General features: G+C 56.9%; 1 protein-coding gene across 2 annotated transcripts in view; it reads left to right on the plus strand.

Moving 5' to 3' along the window:
• Positions 1-12060, plus strand: part of Tram2 (translocation associated membrane protein 2) — a 49611-nt gene extending 37551 nt beyond the window's left edge. For both annotated transcript variants that reach the window (XM_090355495.1, XM_090355496.1), the window contains exons 3-11: positions 658-767; positions 1627-1743; positions 7582-7640; positions 8226-8310; positions 8647-8717; positions 9751-9855; positions 10070-10213; positions 10826-10989; positions 11795-12060. In XM_090355495.1, coding sequence (XP_090211621.1) covers positions 658-767; positions 1627-1743; positions 7582-7640; positions 8226-8310; positions 8647-8717; positions 9751-9855; positions 10070-10213; positions 10826-10989; positions 11795-11868 — 929 coding nt within the window. In that variant the 3' untranslated portion in view covers positions 11869-12060. The remainder of the gene's footprint in view (positions 1-657; positions 768-1626; positions 1744-7581; positions 7641-8225; positions 8311-8646; positions 8718-9750; positions 9856-10069; positions 10214-10825; positions 10990-11794) is intronic.
• Positions 12061-18041: the final 5981 nt, after the last annotated feature.

Genomic DNA, 18041 nt, shown 5'->3' on the forward strand with positions numbered 1-18041 from the left:
CTGCTCTTAAGTTATAGGTACTGAACTGAGCATCTGGTGTGCAAATGATCACATTAGTATTCAAAGTAGCTCACCAACAAAGTTAATAGCAAATATATCCGCGGCACTACAAAGTGCCACTCACTGTTCTGAATAGTACACTGAACGAATTCATCTGCCCGTCAACAGTAATTCATCTGTTCCTCCCGACAACCCTCTGACACGGGAGCTGTTAGCTTCAGGACAGAAGTCAAAGTCACAGGGCCATGTCCCACAGTTGTAATGAGAAATAAAGGACAGAGTTGTGGTGTAACCTCAAGCAATGGGAAGTCCAAGTCCACACGTAAACCCACAGACTGGGCTTCGTCAGTGAGATGTGGCTGTCACAGAGGAGACTGAGGCATCACTGAAGTGTTGTACTTGTCCTGGGCCTGCACCTAGGAAAGTGGCACTGTGCTTCCTGGAGACAGGCACTTCACACGCTAGGGTAGCAGTCTTGATTCTCCACAGCCCTCCCTGTTGGTACCTCCGAGGACCAGGTCCAGAGCTTGGGTAGGACGCTGGCGCCAAGGCTTTCTTCTAAGAAGTCTGGGGCTACAGCAGATGGGGTGCACTTGATCATCTCTTGTTTGCCATCTTCTGCAAGCGTTTCCTGACAGAGCTCTTCTGCTCCCACAGACAGTGAGATGGTACACTACCATTACGGCCCGAAGGACCTGGTTACTATCCTCTTCTACATCTTCATCGCCATCATCTTGCATGCCGTGGTTCAGGAGTACATCTTAGATGTAAGTGACTTCTGGCTTCAGAGACGCCGCCCTGGGATGGAGAGCATGGCTGTGGGAGAAACTGTCGCTCTGAGTCTGCTTGCCTGTTTAGTGTGTACCTCCTGCTGACCAGACTTTTTTTTTTTTTTTGCCAGTCCTGGGCTTGAGCTCAGGACCTGAGCACTGTCCTTGGGCCTTCTCAAGTCTAGAGCTCTACCACTTGAGCCTCAGCATCACTTCCAGCCTTTTGTTTTTTTTCTATGTATGTGGTACCAAGGAATCGAACCTGGGTCTTTGTGCATGCTAGGCAAGCACTCTACCACCAGGCCAAACTCCCGGCCTGACCAGATTTCTTGGGACAGCTCTCTCACATGGATAGAAAGTTGTTGAAAAAGGGTCCTGGCTGGGAGTGTGGCCTAGTGGTAGAGTGCTTGCCCAGCATGCACAAAGACCTGGGTTTGATTCCTCAGTACCACATACATAGAAAAAGCCAGAAGTGGTGTGGTGGCTCAAGTGGCAGAGCTCTAGCCTTAAGAAATCTTTAGGACAGTGCCTGGGCCCTGAATTCAAGCCCTAGAACTGGAAAAAAAAGAAAAAGAAAAACAGAAATATGGGTCCTTTGGGGTCTGCTGGACATAACTTGATTGAAGGCTGTTTTCTTTAGATGTAAGCTGAAGACCTAATCTTGTGGGTTTTGTGAAATGTCTGGAACTAAGCTCCAGGTTCTCACAGTAGGCTTACACTAAAAACTTGGAGTATGTCCTGGCTCAAACATTTGACAGTGTGGGAAGGAAGCTGGGGTGGGGGTGGGGGTGGAAATCTGCCCAGTGAGGATGTTCTCACATCTCAGTAATGTGTGGGGTTTTCTTATATTCCTTAGAAAATCAGCAAACGGCTTCATCTCTCCAAGGTCAAACACAGCAAGTTCAACGAGTCTGGACAGCTACTTGTCTTTCATCTCAGCTCGGCGATGTGGTGCTTCTACGTGGCAGTGACTGTGAGTACTCTCAGGACTGCCGCAGGGGAAGGCTGAGCCACTGGGCTGTCCCTTGCATTGGTGACACTGGGACTAGGAGTGGCTTACAGGGAAGGAGAAGAAGATCAAGCGTCTTAGAATTGAAATTCTTTCTGTATCTTCCTGGTGTAGCAGTGAGGCACAGAGCTGGTGATACCATTGTTAGTAGCCAGAGGGGAGTGATCGAGAATGAAGTAAACACTGCAGAATCTGACCTTCTAGTAAGGATCAAGGTACATGCATACAGTGCTGAGTTTGTGTTTCCAGGCCCTTGGCAAATGCTGGCCCATCCGGTACATTTTGTGTTAGTTCTGGTACCTCCGTTGTGGATAGCAGAATTTCAAGCTCTCTGTTTCATAGTTTGCCCACAGACAAGTACAAAGGTGGCACTAGACAGCTTTGCACTGTTGTGACAAGATGCCTACACAGACAACGTGAGGGAGGATTTGTTTTGGCTCACAGTTTTAGAGAGGTCAGTCCCTGGTCAGCTGGCTATTTGCTTTGGGCCTGTAGTGACTGAGAACTCATGGTAGAGCCAAGCTGCTCACCAAGTGACAGGCAGGAGGCAGAGGGAAACAAGAAGGGACCCAGGGACCAAGTACAGCCAACTGTCAAGCCCCCAGCTTGGCCCTTCTCCTGCTTGGCCCCAGGTCCCCAGTTTCTACCAGCTCCCAGTACTGCTATCAGGTGATGAACTAACTCAACCATGGACTAATCCATGGTTGAGGTCAGCGCTCCAGAGCTTCTCACTTCCCCGAAGTGAACATTTCTTATCTCTGAAGATTACATTGAACACAGGCGTCTCCTGAGACATTTCTTTGTAAGTCGTAACAAAGTCCGACATTGACAGAAAGTAAACACAAGGCCAGCATCACTGCACGAATCCTCCAGGAGTCCCACACATTCCTCTGGGACCAGATGTCCCCTGGCCCTAGCTACGCTGTAATAGGACTCTCCCCTGAAGCTATCTTTGAGGGGCTCATTCCTTGGTCTAAGACAGTGCAGAAAGGCCTTCCAGGTCACTAATAAGACCCTGCCAATTATTATACCCATCTTTCCCTAAAGCTCCTCCTCTCTTATAATCAAGTCCCGTGAGAAAGCCAGGCTTGTGGCCTAGAAAGCTCAGTAGCCCCATCTCCCAGGGGAGATTCTCTCCCTTGGCCCCTACCTGGCCGACAGGGAGGAGGACGCTCATGGTAAGAGCGGTCTGTCTCCAGAGCCGAGGATGGAGTCACCCTCCCCAAGCAGGAGTCCCAGGTCCTTGTGTAGACCGCCCTCATTCCTGTTACCACTTCACCACAGCACAGATTTGCCCAGAGCTGGGCCAGGACCTGTAAATGAATGGCCGGAGACTTCTGTCCTGTAGCTCAAATACCACGTTTCTTCGCTTCCAGGGGATAGACTCTTTGTGCGATTGGGGGCCCCTGCCCTTGGGCTGTCCCCAGGAGGTTCTGCTTCTGGTTTCAGGCCCTTTCCCCTTTCCCCCCACCCCTGAGACCTGAGTTGCTTTGAGGCAGAATGGCCTCAGAGGGACAGATGCAGTGCTCAGTTTTTCCTGGGAAGCCTTGCCTCATCTCTGACTCACTCCTCCCCTTCACCTCACCCAGACACCCCGCCCTGCCTCCTCCTCAGATCTCCTTCCAGCCTTCAAGGGCTCCCAAGTGAGGCTGGAAGCAGGGTTGGGAGCTCGCAGGGCCTCTCCTGCAGAAGTTCCTCACAGATACCCATCTGCGTGCCCGCGGAGGCCCCCAGCCCACCCGCCTGCGAGGGGGCGGGTGAAGGAAGAGCAGGAGAGTTTGGGTTCATTTTTAAGTTGTTACTATAAAGGTGGTGTACTTTGATTAAGGGTTACCGTTGCATAAGTCAGATACTACCTTCCTTGTGGGACCATGCCATCCTTCCTTTTGCTTCCCCCGGTTTTCCTTCCCCTCCCTGCCCACGAGATCGTGTAGAGTTCATTTTCAGCCGGAGTTAGTTTTCCTAAGAAACCTAGCAGGTTTCTGTTTTGTTTTATGGTTTTATATAAAGCTGAAACACATAATGTTTATGTATTGAGATAGATTCTTACTGAGTTGCCCAGGCTGGCTTCAGACTTCCATGCTAAGATGTTAGCCTCCTGAGTAAGATTAGAGGTGTGAGCCGCCTGTGCCAGCAGGCTTCTTCATCATGGTTTTCTGTCCTGCTACGAGACACGAGTCTTCTCTTTACTGCCCACAGTTCCTCAGCAGATCCGGCCGACGCTACCTGCATACCCTTGGTGGTTCTGCCCCCTGTGCCTTCCTCCGCTACCCCTCATCCGGTGGCGCTCCATTCAGGAGGCTTTTCCTACGGTACCTCGTGGGTAGAGGCCAGTGGTGCCACTGTCTTCCGCTGTCCAGGATAGCCCAGACGTCAGCGGTGTCAGGGCTGCGAAGTCAAGGCCACCACCATCTCCTGTCTGTCCCACAGAGTAGTCTCCTTCCAGGAGGCCGTTTTCATGCCACTGCCCTCCCCTTCCCCAGACCCCCTCCCAAGCCCATGCTCTGCTCAGCCACATGGCTCTGTTTAAAACAGGAACTGAATCCTGCTCTCCCCTCCACCTCAAGCCAGTCTACCTGAGAGCTGCGGAAAGAACCTTCTCTTCCTCATGCCTGTGAGCTGAGCCCCGCAGCCCCGCTGTCCTCCTGCGCTTTGTGTGGCCAGCTCCTTCCTGCCAGCCAGCCTCCACCTGAATGCTGCTCCACAACGCTCTCGCTGGTGTCTCCTGGCCCTCCTGTGTGCTCTCCGTGATTCTTCCGCTGGTGTTCTGTGCTCTGCCTGGCATGCTGGCCCGGGCAGGAGGGTGATTCATAAGCCACACACATCTTCTTTTTCTGGATTTTTTTAGTAATGAGTTGATGTTTTTCCTGAACATCATGGAAGATCATTACTTAAAGAAGTAATATAGAAAAGGTTTTAAAGGGAAGCAGAAGTGTACCCCAAGTGTCGTCTGTTGGGAATGTCCGTTGCATGTGTGCTTGAATCAGATGTTTTTCTTGGCCTGTATTCAGGTGTAGCACTGAGAGTGTGTGGCTAGACCAGCCCGTGAGGCTCTAAGATGCCAGTCTCTAACTTGTAGTCTGCCTTTGATATATTATCCATTGTTCAAGGAAGAGAGGAAAAACAAAGCAAGGCCAGCAGAAAACCCTGGCCTGGAGGAGGAGGGTGGGCAGGCATTTGGACTTCTCTGTTTGACTCCTTTGTGGTGGTCTGTCTTATGTTTTAGAATCTAGAATCCACTGGACAGCGGGAAACTTGCTGAGGGAACCCAGGGTCAGAAGTAGTTGTGACAGACAAGCCAGTGGCTTTGGGGTGGTTTGTAAGGCGTGGTTGCTCTGGTGAGCCACTGATGCAAGGGTATGATGCAGGCAGTCTGGACTCTGCTGCATTTTGTGGCACTTTCTGTTAAGACACCAGGAGAGAAGATTGCTGGGGAAGCAGGCAGGATGGCCCCATGCATGGGTGGATTTGGAGATTCAGCAGAGAACAAAGGATTTCACTCCTCCACACACACCCCCCCCTCCCCTCAAGCCATCTGCTGGGGCCTGTCCTGAGTCGTGGATTGAAGGGTTATAGTGCAGTCTGTGCTGAGCTCGCCCTGGAACTCAGGTGCCTTGGCATGCCTGAGCTCGGAGGCGGCCAGTCCCAGCCCTCTCAGACAGCTGCCTGGACAGAGGGCTGGAAAATGCAACGAGTCATTTTTCCTCTGGCTCCCTCGCTCTCCTCCCACTCTCTCCAGTCCCAGCGGACTGGACATTCACAAGCAGGCAGCATTTTTCTGGGAGTCTTCTTGGCTCTGAGTTCCAGAATTCTGACCTTGATGTCTCCTAAGTGAAGAGGCCAGGCTGAGGGCTCCTGTTTCATTACAGATCCATGAAGCTGCACCGTTTTGACCTGTTGCTTCTCTTCCTTTTTTTGGTGGGGGTGAGGGGCATAGAAAGACCTCTTCCTCCTCTGACCCAGAAGTACTCGCGTTCCTGTTAAATAGGTTGTGCTTGCTCTGGGGAGGGGTGACCCTTGGAATGAGACAGAATGTAGAGGACCAGGTGTTCCTGTGCCTGGCTCAGAGATCTGATGAAAGCGGATGAGGAGGGGAAGAGTCCACTGCCACCTGTACTCAGTCTGTGTGACAGCCAGGGTGTTCCTGATAGAAAGCCAGACCTCCTTCCCATCTCAGTTGCCATGCCTGCTCTGGCCCATGGATCGTTGTGATCCTGGGGTCCCAGGGTGGTGAGCTGTACTGAAATGCATGCCGACGGGTCAGAGGGCATTTAGTGACTTGAGAGTCGTGGGAAATTCAACTGCAGATCCAAGAGACAGTGGGCTAGAGTGCTTCCCTCTGGACCAGGCTGGCCTCTCTCTCCTGAGCAGCGAGCCCACTCTTGTCCCCTGCCCCATGGTGAGCCATGGAGGGGCCTGGCCTTCTCACCCAGCCAGCAGCCCAGCAGATTTTCTGACTTTCTGTAACAACTTGCCTGAAGTTCTAAGATGGGGGGGGGGGCGCGGCCCAGCTCAGATTTTAGCTGTGCTACTGGAAAACCACTTCATTTCAGAAAATCTTTCCTATCCATTACTTCACTTCTTGTTTTCTACTTCTCTAGGGGACATATAAGAGCGTTGCTTTATTCAGAAAAGTGGGTTAAAGCATTCTTTATGGCTGGGATGTACTTTGGTGATGTTTAACTTGCACAAAGCCTGAGGTTTGATCACCACACTTGAGAGGGAACACAAAACAAGAACTTGCCTAAAGTACTCCTTATCTCCCCGTTGGTTCATTTGTTCATTCAGACCTAACACCTTTTCACTGGACTGGCATGTCATTTGCCTCTTGCTGGAGTTGACGTGTTTGTGCGTCTTGGATTGTAAGCTCATGTTCTACATGACCAGGTCTTACCTGTGGGAATGCTGCCATCCCTGGCTGAGGCTCTGTCCCCTGTGCTTCTGGGACCACTCAGCCATGCAGTGAGCGCCAGAAGCGTTCAGGGGCTTTTCCAACACATGTCTTTATTTTCATTCTGGGCCTGGCTGAGCAGACTTCTCCACTGTCCTGTGTTGGTCAGCAGACACTTTGCACCACACCTAGGCGATTGTAGACCTTAAGGGTCTTGATTTCATACCAGGATCTTGCCTCCGCCCCTGGCCTCAAGACGGATGCCTGCTGGGCTGCCACCATGCCACCATTCTGGCTTTTGGTCCCTGTCCTTTGGGGACGCAGGCTTCCTTTCTGCACTGTGAGCTCAGCTTTGTGTTGGAATATTTGTAAAGTTCCCCCTAGCTTCACTAGACCCTTGGTGGCGGGGGTTTCAGGGTATGTCCTCTCTTGTTCAAGGTGCTGGGCTGTGGCCCAGCTCAAGACAGAGAGCAGGGCAAGAAAGCCACTTGCTCGGTGATAGTGATTCTAGTGCTGGCTTCGGAACTCAGGCCAGTGAGTCCTGCCTTTCTGGTAGTATGAAAGGTAAAGTAGGCTTTTGACTTTCCTCAGGAGTTGTGAGTCCAGTGCCTTTGCGAGTTCATTCTGTAAGCAGTTCTCAACTGCATGAAGTACTAGATGCTGTCTTGGATCCATCACATTTATTCTCATGGTCCCTCCCTCAAGGAAGGGCTCTGACCCCTGTGGAAGCTCAGGGAAGTGAATTAATTCACTCAGGACTGCATCGAGATTGTTACACGAGTGGTGACTCCCCACACACAGCTCCGCTCCTGCCTGGCAGGTGGGGGCGGGGTCCACCCTGGAGCTGCCCCAGGACCCCCGCTGGTGGCCCCCATGTGTCTCTAAATGCTTTCTCTTCTCTCCCACCACAGGAAGGGTACCTGACAAACCCCAGAAGCCTCTGGGAGGACTACCCGCACGTGCACCTCTCGTGAGTATCACGTGACTCTGTCCCCATGGGAGTCTCTCCCAGAATGTGTCCCCAGGGCCTGGGCCAGCTGGCCTGAGCACCCCTGTGCCCCATGCCTGTGAGGGACAGTCACCACTTCTCTCTGGGACTGCTTCTTGCAAGCTGCTTGGCCAGAGAAACCCGAGAGAAGGTCATCTGCACTAGCTCCTTGCGGAGGTAGACTGCAGGTGGAAGAGGCAAAGCAGACACCTCCTGTAGACTTGTCTGGCTTTGCGCCTTCCTGGCTGTCCACTCGAGGGCAGAGCACACCCTCCCTGCAGCCTGCTGCTGCTGCCGCTGTCGGAGGGGCGGCCCCTGCCTCTCCGGTCGTGCCAGGACCATGGTTCGCCTCTGAGGCCGAGCCGTATGTAGTAGCAGGAGCTGTGCCGCTGAGCTGGCCTCGTCCCAGCTCAGGCCCTCGTTGCTCAGTGTGTTGGGAGGCCTCTTCCTCCCGAGCAGTTCCTTTTCTGGCTGAAGAGCCCTCCTGGACAAACTGCACACACGCAGCCTGGCCTGGCCCCTTTCCCCTACACCATTCCTGCCCGTGAGACGTGCTCCTGTCTGTAGCTTCCAGGTGAAGTTCTTCTACCTTTGCCAGATGGCCTACTGGCTGCACGCACTCCCCGAGCTCTACTTCCAGAAGGTGCGCAAGGTGAGTGCTCATCTGCCCTGGGTGCGGGGTGGGGGGTTCCCCACTTCCCTCCGCCTGCTGTTCCCACCCCTTCCCCTTCCTCTGCAAGGCCAGAGTGGGGAGTGGTGACCAGAGGTTGTCTGCTCCTCCAGAGCCCCCGATCCTCGTGAGAGCTGGGGTGACCCGGGGCCCGGTCATTCCCACGATCTCACCCTTCAGTTTTCTCAAGCGGTTTCCTTCTGAGTTACTTCAGGCCTCCCAGCCCTGGTGCAGGGGGAGGGGAGGAAGAAGGTGGGGATCCTGCATTTCCGGTTTGGGAATAAGGCCACTTACTACTGTCTTCCTTCTTGTTTTCAGGAGGAAATTCCCCGGCAGCTCCAGTCTATTTGTCTGTACCTGGTCCACATAGCTGGAGCGTATCTCTTGAAGTGAGTGAGACCCTCTGCTGGCCAGGTTTCTTTGCTGTTGTGTGTCTATGCATCTGACCGCAAGGCCACTGCCTGGCAGGGAGCAGGCCTTTGTTAGGCGGGCTCTGTGCATGCAGAGATGAGAAGGCAGAGAAGGACATTGGTGGGAATCGTTTACGTGATGAGTGCTGTGGGGAGACGGATGACCCCAACCTGAGACAGAGCCATCTTCCAGCAGATGTAAAGCTCTGACCTGGCGCTCTGAGAGCTGAAGGCAGCTGGAAGCTGGACTCTTGCTTCCTGGTGTCCAGAGACAGCTAAAGCTTAAAGCAGTTTGGCATGAGATGGAGAGTAGTTTATGGTGTGGTTGTTCCAGAAGGAGTCTCCTCTGTGGTTGACCATGAGGGTCTTTTTCACGAAAAGAAGCTTATTGATGAGGAGGCTGGACCACAGGCGTGCCCTGTCCACGGAGGGGAGCTTTGCTGCAGTGCACCAGTCTCTGAGGTCCTTGCAGCAGGCGCCTGTGAGCTCCGCTGACTTCCAGAGTGCTGGAGGGACAGCAGCTTTCAAACCCCAGTCTCTGGTCTGTGGAGACCTGGGCGGCTCCTGCGTGGGTCTTGGGGGGGGCGCAGGCTGTGTGTGGCAGTTCTGCAGGCCCTGGATGTCGCCTGCACTGCCCTCCTGTGCTGCACAGGAGGGGCACCTGTCGGCTAGGTGAGCTGGGATAGTCAGTCAGGGAGCAGGAACTCTGTTTCTGCATTTGGGGCCCAGCCGTTTTCCTGGGCACCTCGTGTGCACTTGGTTCCACAGAGTGTGTTCTGAGCGTGGCGCCTGCAGCCAAGCTCGCTGTGTTGGCTGGCAGAGGCCCCTGACCAGACAGGACAGGCGAAAGGCTGGGCTGGCAGTCCAGGAAGATGTCCTAAAGACCTAACATCTACGGATGAGACAGAGCTAGCCAGACAGGTGGAGTGGAGAGTGAAGCCTGGGTCCGGGGTCCCTGAGTCCTGGGGTGCACGCTGCATTCTGGAGAAGGTAAGGCTGACTCTGCCCGCAGCCTCAGCCGCCTGGGCCTGCTCCTGCTCCTGCTGCAATACTCCACCGAGTTCCTCTTCCACATGGCTCGACTCTTCTACTTCGCCGATGAGAACAATGAGAGGCTGTAAGTGGGGCTGCCGTGGGCAGGGGGGCCTGGCCTGGCCTGGGTGTCAGCTGCTCACTTGTCTGCAGGGCCAGAAGTGACTGTCCTCTAGGTAGCCCGCGAGCCCCCTCCTAGGGGCTTCCCTGGGTCCTCTTGCCATGCAGGGCGGGTGGGAGAAGGGTGGGCATTCCTCAGGAGCCCTGCAGGCAGCGCCCCTCTTGGCCTCTGCGAGCAGGTTCAGCGCCTGGGCTGCTGTCTTTGGGGTCACGCGTCTCTGCACCCTCACCCTCACCGTGCTGGCCGTCGGCTTCGGACTGGCTCATGTGGAAAACCAGGCCTTTGACCCTGAGAAAGGGAACTTCAACACGTTGCTCTGTAGGTGAGTGGGCAGAGGCCAGAGGCGTGAGCCAAGGCTCAGAGCACGGCCGCTGCCAGGGCCCCGGCCTGGGGGTCAGGAGCCGGCAGGCCGCGAGCCTCCCGGATCCCCGGGGGTGGTGAGAAGCACCACCTGTTCCTAGCAGCCCTTGCTTCAGGTTTGCCAGATTGCAGCAGGACTCTTAGTGGTAACACTGTGTGGCCTGTGTCTTTGTGTGGAGAGGGGCTCATCCCGTCTCGTGGTTGAGCCTTACGGCAACACTGTCCTCTGCAGCTAGGCCAGTGGCTTCCCTGTCGTTATGAAAGGTAGCAAGGAAGCCACATGTTCCCGCGAGGTCACAGAACCAGAGGGGGCCGTGCAGGGCCGCCCTGCCTCAAGTGAAGTATTAGCGGAAGTCCACTCCCATTCTGGGGGGGTGTTAGCCTTGCTCCCTGTGCTGTGGGGACACCACGGGCTCCCAGGCTGGAAGCAGCGCCCCTTTCCTGCCTGCTGGATGGTCACGCACCCTGCTAAGGCGTGCGTGCTCCAGTGAGGCCGCCCTCCCCTGCACCCACCCTCTGCCCTGGGGTCGGTGGGAGGGTCCCCGAGGCCGACCCCCTCCGCTGCTCCCCGCAGGCTGGGTGTGCTGCTGCTGGTGTGTGCGGCCCAGGCCTGGCTCATGTGGCGGTTCATCCACTCCCAGCTGCGGCACTGGCGGGAGTACTGGAACGAGCAGAGTGCCAAGCAGAGAGGCCCGGCGGCCCCCAGGCTGCCAGCCAGGCTCCTCAAGAGGGAGTCGGGTGAGTCAGGGCTGCAGCAGGGAAGGGGCGGGGAGGTCTGTGTGGCTGGGGAGGGTGCGGTCCAGCTCGGGGCCTCCACAGACCCGGCCTGCAGCGCCTCCTTCTGAGCCACAATCAGGAGCGGGCGGGGCTCTCCAGACTGGACTCCTGGTGCTGTGGGGCGGGTGTCGTGGGTGGAGTCCTCTTGGATGCGCGTCCTCGGGGTGGCTTCTGGGGCCCAGCCAAGTGCTGCCGCCATGACCGAGCCACACCGTGGCCGTGTCCCCACCTGCCCTTGCTCCACATCTCAGCCTGCCTCAGTGCCTCCTCCTCTGTCCACAGGAGGAGCTGGGGTGGGGAGGGGACGAGAGCAAGACAAGGGGGGGCCCCCCCCCGCGCCCCCCTCCCCCGCACTCTTGGCAGCGATCCCTTCCCTACGCTCTGTCTAGCCTGCGGGCCTGTCTGCACCAGGGCCTGTGCTCTGACTCACCTGCCCTCCGCCCTGGCCGCCTGCTGCTGCTGCTGCTGCAAGCTGGCAGGCGCCCAGCCTTGGGGTGGGGGTGATGGAGGTGTTTCCGCAGCTTCCCCCCTCACCCCCTTCTTGTTGCCATCGGTGCTGGGAGTTGCTGAGTGCTTTGTACCCTCTGGGACCTGGATGCACCCGAGATTCCAGCCAGCACCCCACCCCAGCCTCTGCCTGTTCCCAGCCAGACCTAGCACCTCGGGGGCACTGGGGAGGTGGGCACTGCCCACCCCTGCCCTCGGCTCATCCCCTTTGGCCTGTCCCTGTAGACATGCCTTGTGTGTCTTCTCTCTCCACTCCCAGGTTACCACGAAAATGGAGTAGTAAAAGCAGAGAACGGAACCTCCCCACGGACTAAGAAACTCAAGTCTCCCTAAGGCCAAAGTGCTGTGAACCCGAGTCCTCGCCCTGGGCTCAGGCCCTCCTCGCCTCCCCTGCTCACCACCCTCCACCTCCGTGCCAGAGACCCGCCTGGCTTCAGAGGGGGCTTTCTCCTTCTGACTCCTTGGCTTTCTCTTCTCAGTCTTCATGAACCGTTCTCAATAAAGCCAAAAACCTTCCTCCCTCTCCGCCAGCCACCTCGGCCTAGCCTCTGTCCTGTGTTGGGTTTCCCCGCAGCCTGGCTTTCCTGTGGAGTCTTCCTGCGTTCCTCTTCCGCTTCCTCCACGGCAGCTGCTTTTCCGCCTTACCTCTTCACTTTAATGTGCAATTTTTTTTTCTGGGTGCGATTCTTACAACGGGGAGGAGCTGAGACTGCAGTGCCGCCCGGCAGCTGGCAGACCTTGGCTGTCGCTCTGGAGCCCTGGGCTGGGGCGCCTGGCCCGGGCGCGCCCTCGTGTGGACAGGCAGGAGCAGAAGAGGCCGGCCCTCTTGGATCCTCGTCTTCTTGGTGCTGATTGATTGATGACATGGTTGATTCCTGTTCTCCGCCTGGCACCCTGGGGTGCAGCCTCTACAGCCCGAGAAGGCTGAGGCCTTCGGCTCTGGACACGGCACCTCAGCCAGGAGGACAGTGTGACGTCTGTTGGGTCCCACGGCTCCAGCCTCCCCTACCTCGCAGCCCAAAGCCTGAAGAGAGGACAAGTCTTCCCGCTTCTAGAACAAGAGCAACGTGCTGAGCAGCAGGCCGTTCCAGAAAGATGGTGCTCTGGGCACGACGGGAGCCAAGCTGGGCTTGCCCTTCGCAGTGCCAGCTGCCCCTGCGTCAGCCATTCGCCAGAGCCCCAGCCTCCCTCCGATGCTTCTTCCCGAGTCCACACCAGCCCTGTCAGGGCCAGCTGGCTTCCTTGACCTCATCTCTCTTGCTGCAGAAATGCCGAGCCTGCAGGGCTCCAGCCGTCGCCCGTTGGGTCCCTGTGTCCCGGGGCGTTGAGGGCCACCCTCCCCTGGCCTCCTGATCCGGTGGTCTTCACCCGTGGCGGCCACTGACATTTGTTGAGCACACATCTCCAGCCCGACGCCATGATGACTCAGTCTGCCTCCTGTTTGGATGAGCAGACACAGCGTATCCATGGGAATCTTGACCCTCCCTCCCCCTTGACCCTCCCTTCCTCCCTCTCCACCTGGAGACGAGACGGGTGCCAGGCCTTCTGCAGCCTGTGAGGACCTCGGCAGGCAGGCACAGCGGGCGTTACAGAACACCTCAGCTCCACGCGGAGGCGTGGGGAGCAGAGCTGGTGGCCCAGGTATGTTCACATCGCTGGTGCATTGTGTGTGACCTGGGGCCTTATCGAGAAAGAGCAGTGATCCCTTCGTCCAGGCAGCTTTCCTCCCGGCCCTTGCGTCACAGGTGGCGCTCTAGCTGGGGGACGGGCTTCACACGTCCCTGTGCAGGCTCGTCTTCACCTGGAGGAAGCACCAAGAATGGCTGGGCAACGATGGGTGGGCAGCAGGGTGGCAGTGCAGAGCATGTGCGTTTCCTCCCCTCCCTCTCCCTGCTTCCCTCCCTCCCTTCTCCTGCTCCTCCCTCCCCTCCAGCACAGCCCAGCCGACCTGGACCCCCAGCTGTTTCAGCCCACCAGCCTGATAGGGGAGACTGGAGGCATTGCCCCTTGCCCTGCCCGCCAGCCACCTTGTTCCCCTCCGCCTTCCTCCCGAGTCAGCCTGGTTTCCTCCCGGGATATCCCCTAAGGTGAGCCCAGGTGGAGCGGCTGACGTCTCGCCTCCAGTAGCATCTTCTCCTGGGTGGCTTTGTCTTGCTGGGTGCCAGGTGGAGAGGTCCTAGCCGCCTGTGCTCTGTGTCTCCCGCCTGCTTCCGCTGCAGGTGGCCGGTTCTGACTTGGGTGGGTGTCGGCTTAGAGCAGGGGGTTGTTTTGTGAGTAAAATCTTGTTCTGGGTTAAAAGACCATGCGGAGTAAGGCTGGGCTCTCAGCAGCCTGGCAGCAGCGGTGCCAGGCAGCCCCACCAGCGCCCGTGACATTTGCATCCCAGCTACGCCACACCTGGAGATTGGAGCAGCTGTTTCCAGGATTGAGCGGGTGCAGGCCACGTCATCCTCAGGGCATTATGGGTTGGCTTGCGCTGATTCAGGCCCGTGGGCGTCTTCATTTTTGTGCATGAAGTGCTGAGCCCCTTGTGAAGGCCCACGAGACCCCTCTTGTGTGAGAGCCTGGCTCAGCTCCGCGGGCCTGGACACCTGCACGCCCTGGTGTCCCTCTGCAGGGGGTGGTGGCGGGTGGCCCTGCTCATAGGCAGAGGGAGGATGGCCTCTGCGGGTCCTCTCTGGAGAGTCGGTGATGGAGGATATCTTTACCATCCAGGCTCTAGTAGCTGCCCTGTTAACATGCTCCATGTGCTCCTTTGAAGGGGGTGCAGCTGGGGGGCGGGGAGCAGGCAGCGCCAGGAGGGGCCGGCGGCCTCCCGCTCTGCTCAGTCCGCCCTAGCTTCTTCCTGGCAGAGCTTCCCACACGAGGAAGCTGTGGGATAGCTGTGCTCCAGCCACGGGCACTCGCTTCTCCCGGCGTCCTGGGGCCCGGGGCGGGGCCGGGGTGTGGTGTGTGCGTCCAGCTGCCTTTGGGCTCTTACTCCCCAGACCCCTCCACCCTTCCAATGGCAGATGGGAAAACGGTGGGGCAGGAAGTCCAGAACGTCAGTTCCCATGGCACAGGTTCTTCAGCCGTCCGTGTGGCCGCGAGAGGCTCGGGTGTGTTCCGCGTGCCTGGGCCCGGGCTGGGAAGAGCAGGGAATCGGACGGAGCTAGCTAGCTCTCTCCCTCCCTCCCTCCCCCCCCTCCCTCCCTCCCTTCCTTCCTCCTTTCTCTGGGCCTCAGTGGCCCATGTCCATCTCTCTGCCCACAGGAGTGCCAGTCCCACCCTGTTCTCCTCGGGTCCCTCGGCTGGCAGTGCTGTGAAGGGCAGCGCTCATGCCCCTGTCCTTGCAGCTCTGGGGTCTCTTGGTGTCACAAGTGCCTTATGTTGCCAGGTGGCCTTCCCTTACGCTGTGGTGTCAGGGCTGCCAGGGCCCTCCGGCAGCCAAGGACACCCGTTACTAGGAAAGGGACACAGAGGGACAGTTCCGCCTCGTGTCCCTGGCATAGGGTGGCTCTTTTCTTGCTCTTGTCATTCTCTTCTTGCCTGGCTGGCCGGGTGGAGAAGCCTGCGAGGCGTGTCACCTGCGGGGGGCACCTGGGCCTTGTCCCCAGCGGGCGTGTCCCCCGGCCGCCTCTCCCTTCTTCCCCACCTTCCACCACCCTTGGTTAGAGATGGGGAACCCTGCTGTATCCTCTTCCCGTCCATTCTGCTTCCTGTTCAACAAGCAGTGTATGAGAAAGGCGTTGGCCGTACTTCTAGTCCCAGTGTTAACCGAGCGACCTGTCTTGACGGAGGCCGCTCTCCCAAGCCAGGGTCCCCTGTGTGGGCAGCAGCCCCCCCACCCTTCCGGGCTGTGCAATAACCCTCCTGGCCAGTGGTCTTTCCCACGGCCTTTCTGTCATTTACAGTGCCCTGCGGTGGGGGAGAGGGGGCCCTTGTCACCTTACAGAAATGTCACCCCTTCCCTTTGTTGCTCCTGATCCTGGGTGGGTTCTTCTTGTAAACCATGTAGAATCCTAGACATCCTGTGTCTGTTTGTGTTGTGTTACTGTTGTTACATCTGTTGGAAAAGGAGAGCCATCTGTGTGATGGGGTGTCGGGCGGAGTCTGAGTGTGGTTGTGATGTCTGGTGTCACCCTCACTGCCTACAAGCATTCCAGAGTTTCGGGGTGCGGTGGCAGTGTGGGTGGAGGCCCTGTCCCTTGACGGACTGGCTGTCGGAGGAGAGTGCCGGCCGGGCTGCTCTGGCCCAGTGGGGCCACGGGACAGGAGACCTCACTCTTCACCCTCTGTTTAAACAGGGCAGAGGTTGCTGGTGCCCTGAGCAACTCACAATGCAAATGTAAACTGTTTTTCTACGTAGCCTCTTCTTGTTATGGACCAAATTTTAACAAGGAACTCAAGGAACATTTGTACCTGCCGTATTTATGCTTTCTTGTAAAAGTGTTTGGGGGAGGGGTGTCTTTTTACTTTCAGTGAACTTTCTTCCAAATCCTTTTTCCATTCATTGTTTCTGTCTGGTTTTAAAAAACAAATTACAGTTTTGTATGGATTTTTTTTAAATGTACATTTGGAAAAAAAGGATCAAATATTTTCTCAAATACCTGAATAAAAGACATAGAATTGACTATCATTTCTTACGTGTTTTTATATGGTAATGTTTTTTAGCTTGTGTATTTAATGTTTTCTCACCAGAATTTTTCTCTAGTCCCCCTCCCCTTCCTCCCCCTCCCCCTTTGGCTTGAACTCAGGGCCTTACACTCACATGGCTGTTTTTGCTCAAGGCTAGTGCTCTACCACTTGAGCTGTAGCTCCGCTTCTGGATGTTTCTCCAGAGCCTAGAGCCTGTCTTCGTTTCCATGCTAGCATGTGGATGGAGGAATGGGAAGGTGGAGAGTAGAATGCACTGAGAACGATCTCATCCTGACAGTGAGCGGGTCTTGGCCCTTGCTCCTGGGGCCCCGGGTGGAGTGGTCCGGGAGGGCGCCCTCCGGTTGGCTGGCACTTAGCTCCCGGGAGATGGGGCTGCGTGGGAGGCCCCAGGTGTGTGTGCTGGCTAGAAGATGCCCCAGAATTAGCAACAGTTAGCAGTGGGGGTTGCTGATACCCTATAGCTGGCTAGCTGTGACCCGCTGCTGCCCAGTGCCAGTTGGCAGAGAGCACAGGAGACGAGTACAGTTCACCTCCAGAGTTGAGAATCAGGGGAAGCGTTTGCCTGAGGTGGAGGGAGTGGTCCTGGCCGACAGCAAGCTTTGGTGTGGACTTGCATTTGAGTCCTACTCTGCACGACCATCTCTGGGTGACCTTTAGCGGCTGGCCTTCCGCCTGTGTGTCATCTGTACCCTGGTGGTTCTGTTTCTCAGAAAATGGTGAGCAGAGAGAATCAATGGCTGACCGTGGTCACAGTGAAGCAGTCGGTAAACGGGACTTTTTTTCCCTTGCCAGTCCTGGGGACTTGATCTCAGGGCCTGGGCTCTGTCCCAGAGTTTCTTTTTGCTTCTTTTTCTGTGTATGTGGTACTGAGGAATCGAACCCAGGCCTTCATGCGTGGTGGGCAGTGAGCACTCTACGACGGCCGCACTCCTGGTCCAGAAGAGCACGCCCTGTGCTGGCGGCGTTCGGGAGCCACTCGCCCACGGGCCCGCAGTTCTCTAGACACGCGTGTTCAGTGACATCTTGGCCCTGAAAGCCTGCAGGACCCACACATCTCCATCACAGCCCCCGGTTGTGCATTCTAGGGCCAAGCAGGGCAGAGAGGCAGTTAACAGGCCCATCAGTCCCACGGCTGTGGGCCCTGGGTTGCCGCCACTGCAAATGTGAGGTGGAGATGCTTAAAGTCCCTATGGCTGTTCCTTCTGAGAGCGTGGCGTGGGTGACTGCCTTGCTCTCCCCCACACCTGGGGGCCCTGTGCAGGCCGGCCGTGATGCCAGCACGCATTAAGGAGTGACATGCAGAGTCACCATAGCAGAGTGCTTGGCTCTGACGTGGCTTTCCACGTGAGGGGCAGGTGAGCAGTGTGGCACTGCACAGGAGGGGCCTGGCCCACCCCCCACTCCTGGACCCCTGCCGTGGAGCTGTCAGCTCTAAAGCTGGGGCTAGGTGAGGGAGGAGCAGAGGGCCTGGGAGAGCCACACCAGCCTTCGGTGGCTTCGCAGGCACGGGAGGGTGCTAGTTACATGAGAGCTCGTGGCGGCCAGGAAGGACAGGTCCCAGTGTACGTCTGAGGGCAGGGAAAGGGCTTGTGTCGGGTTGAAGGCAGTCAGGCCAGAAGGCGCTCAGTTGTTCTGGGGAAGGTGAGCAGTGCTTTAAACTCTTCAGGCCTTCAAGTGAGGGTGGTGCTCGCCTGCTTCCAGAAAGGCGATCTGCTTCACTTCAGCTAGACGATGCAAATGCTCTGCTCATCCCAGACCCACACGCTGAGAATAACGTCCTGTGAGACCTGCACACCCCGCGGCACCAGCAAGGTGATAGAAAACACCACTACCGGGGCCGGGACTGGGGCCTGATGGTAACGTGCTCG

This window comes from Megascapheus bottae, chromosome 22 (assembly GCF_031878675.1).
Source record: "Megascapheus bottae isolate mThoBot1 chromosome 22, mThoBot2.hap1, whole genome shotgun sequence".
NCBI lineage: Eukaryota > Metazoa > Chordata > Mammalia > Rodentia > Geomyidae > Megascapheus > Megascapheus bottae.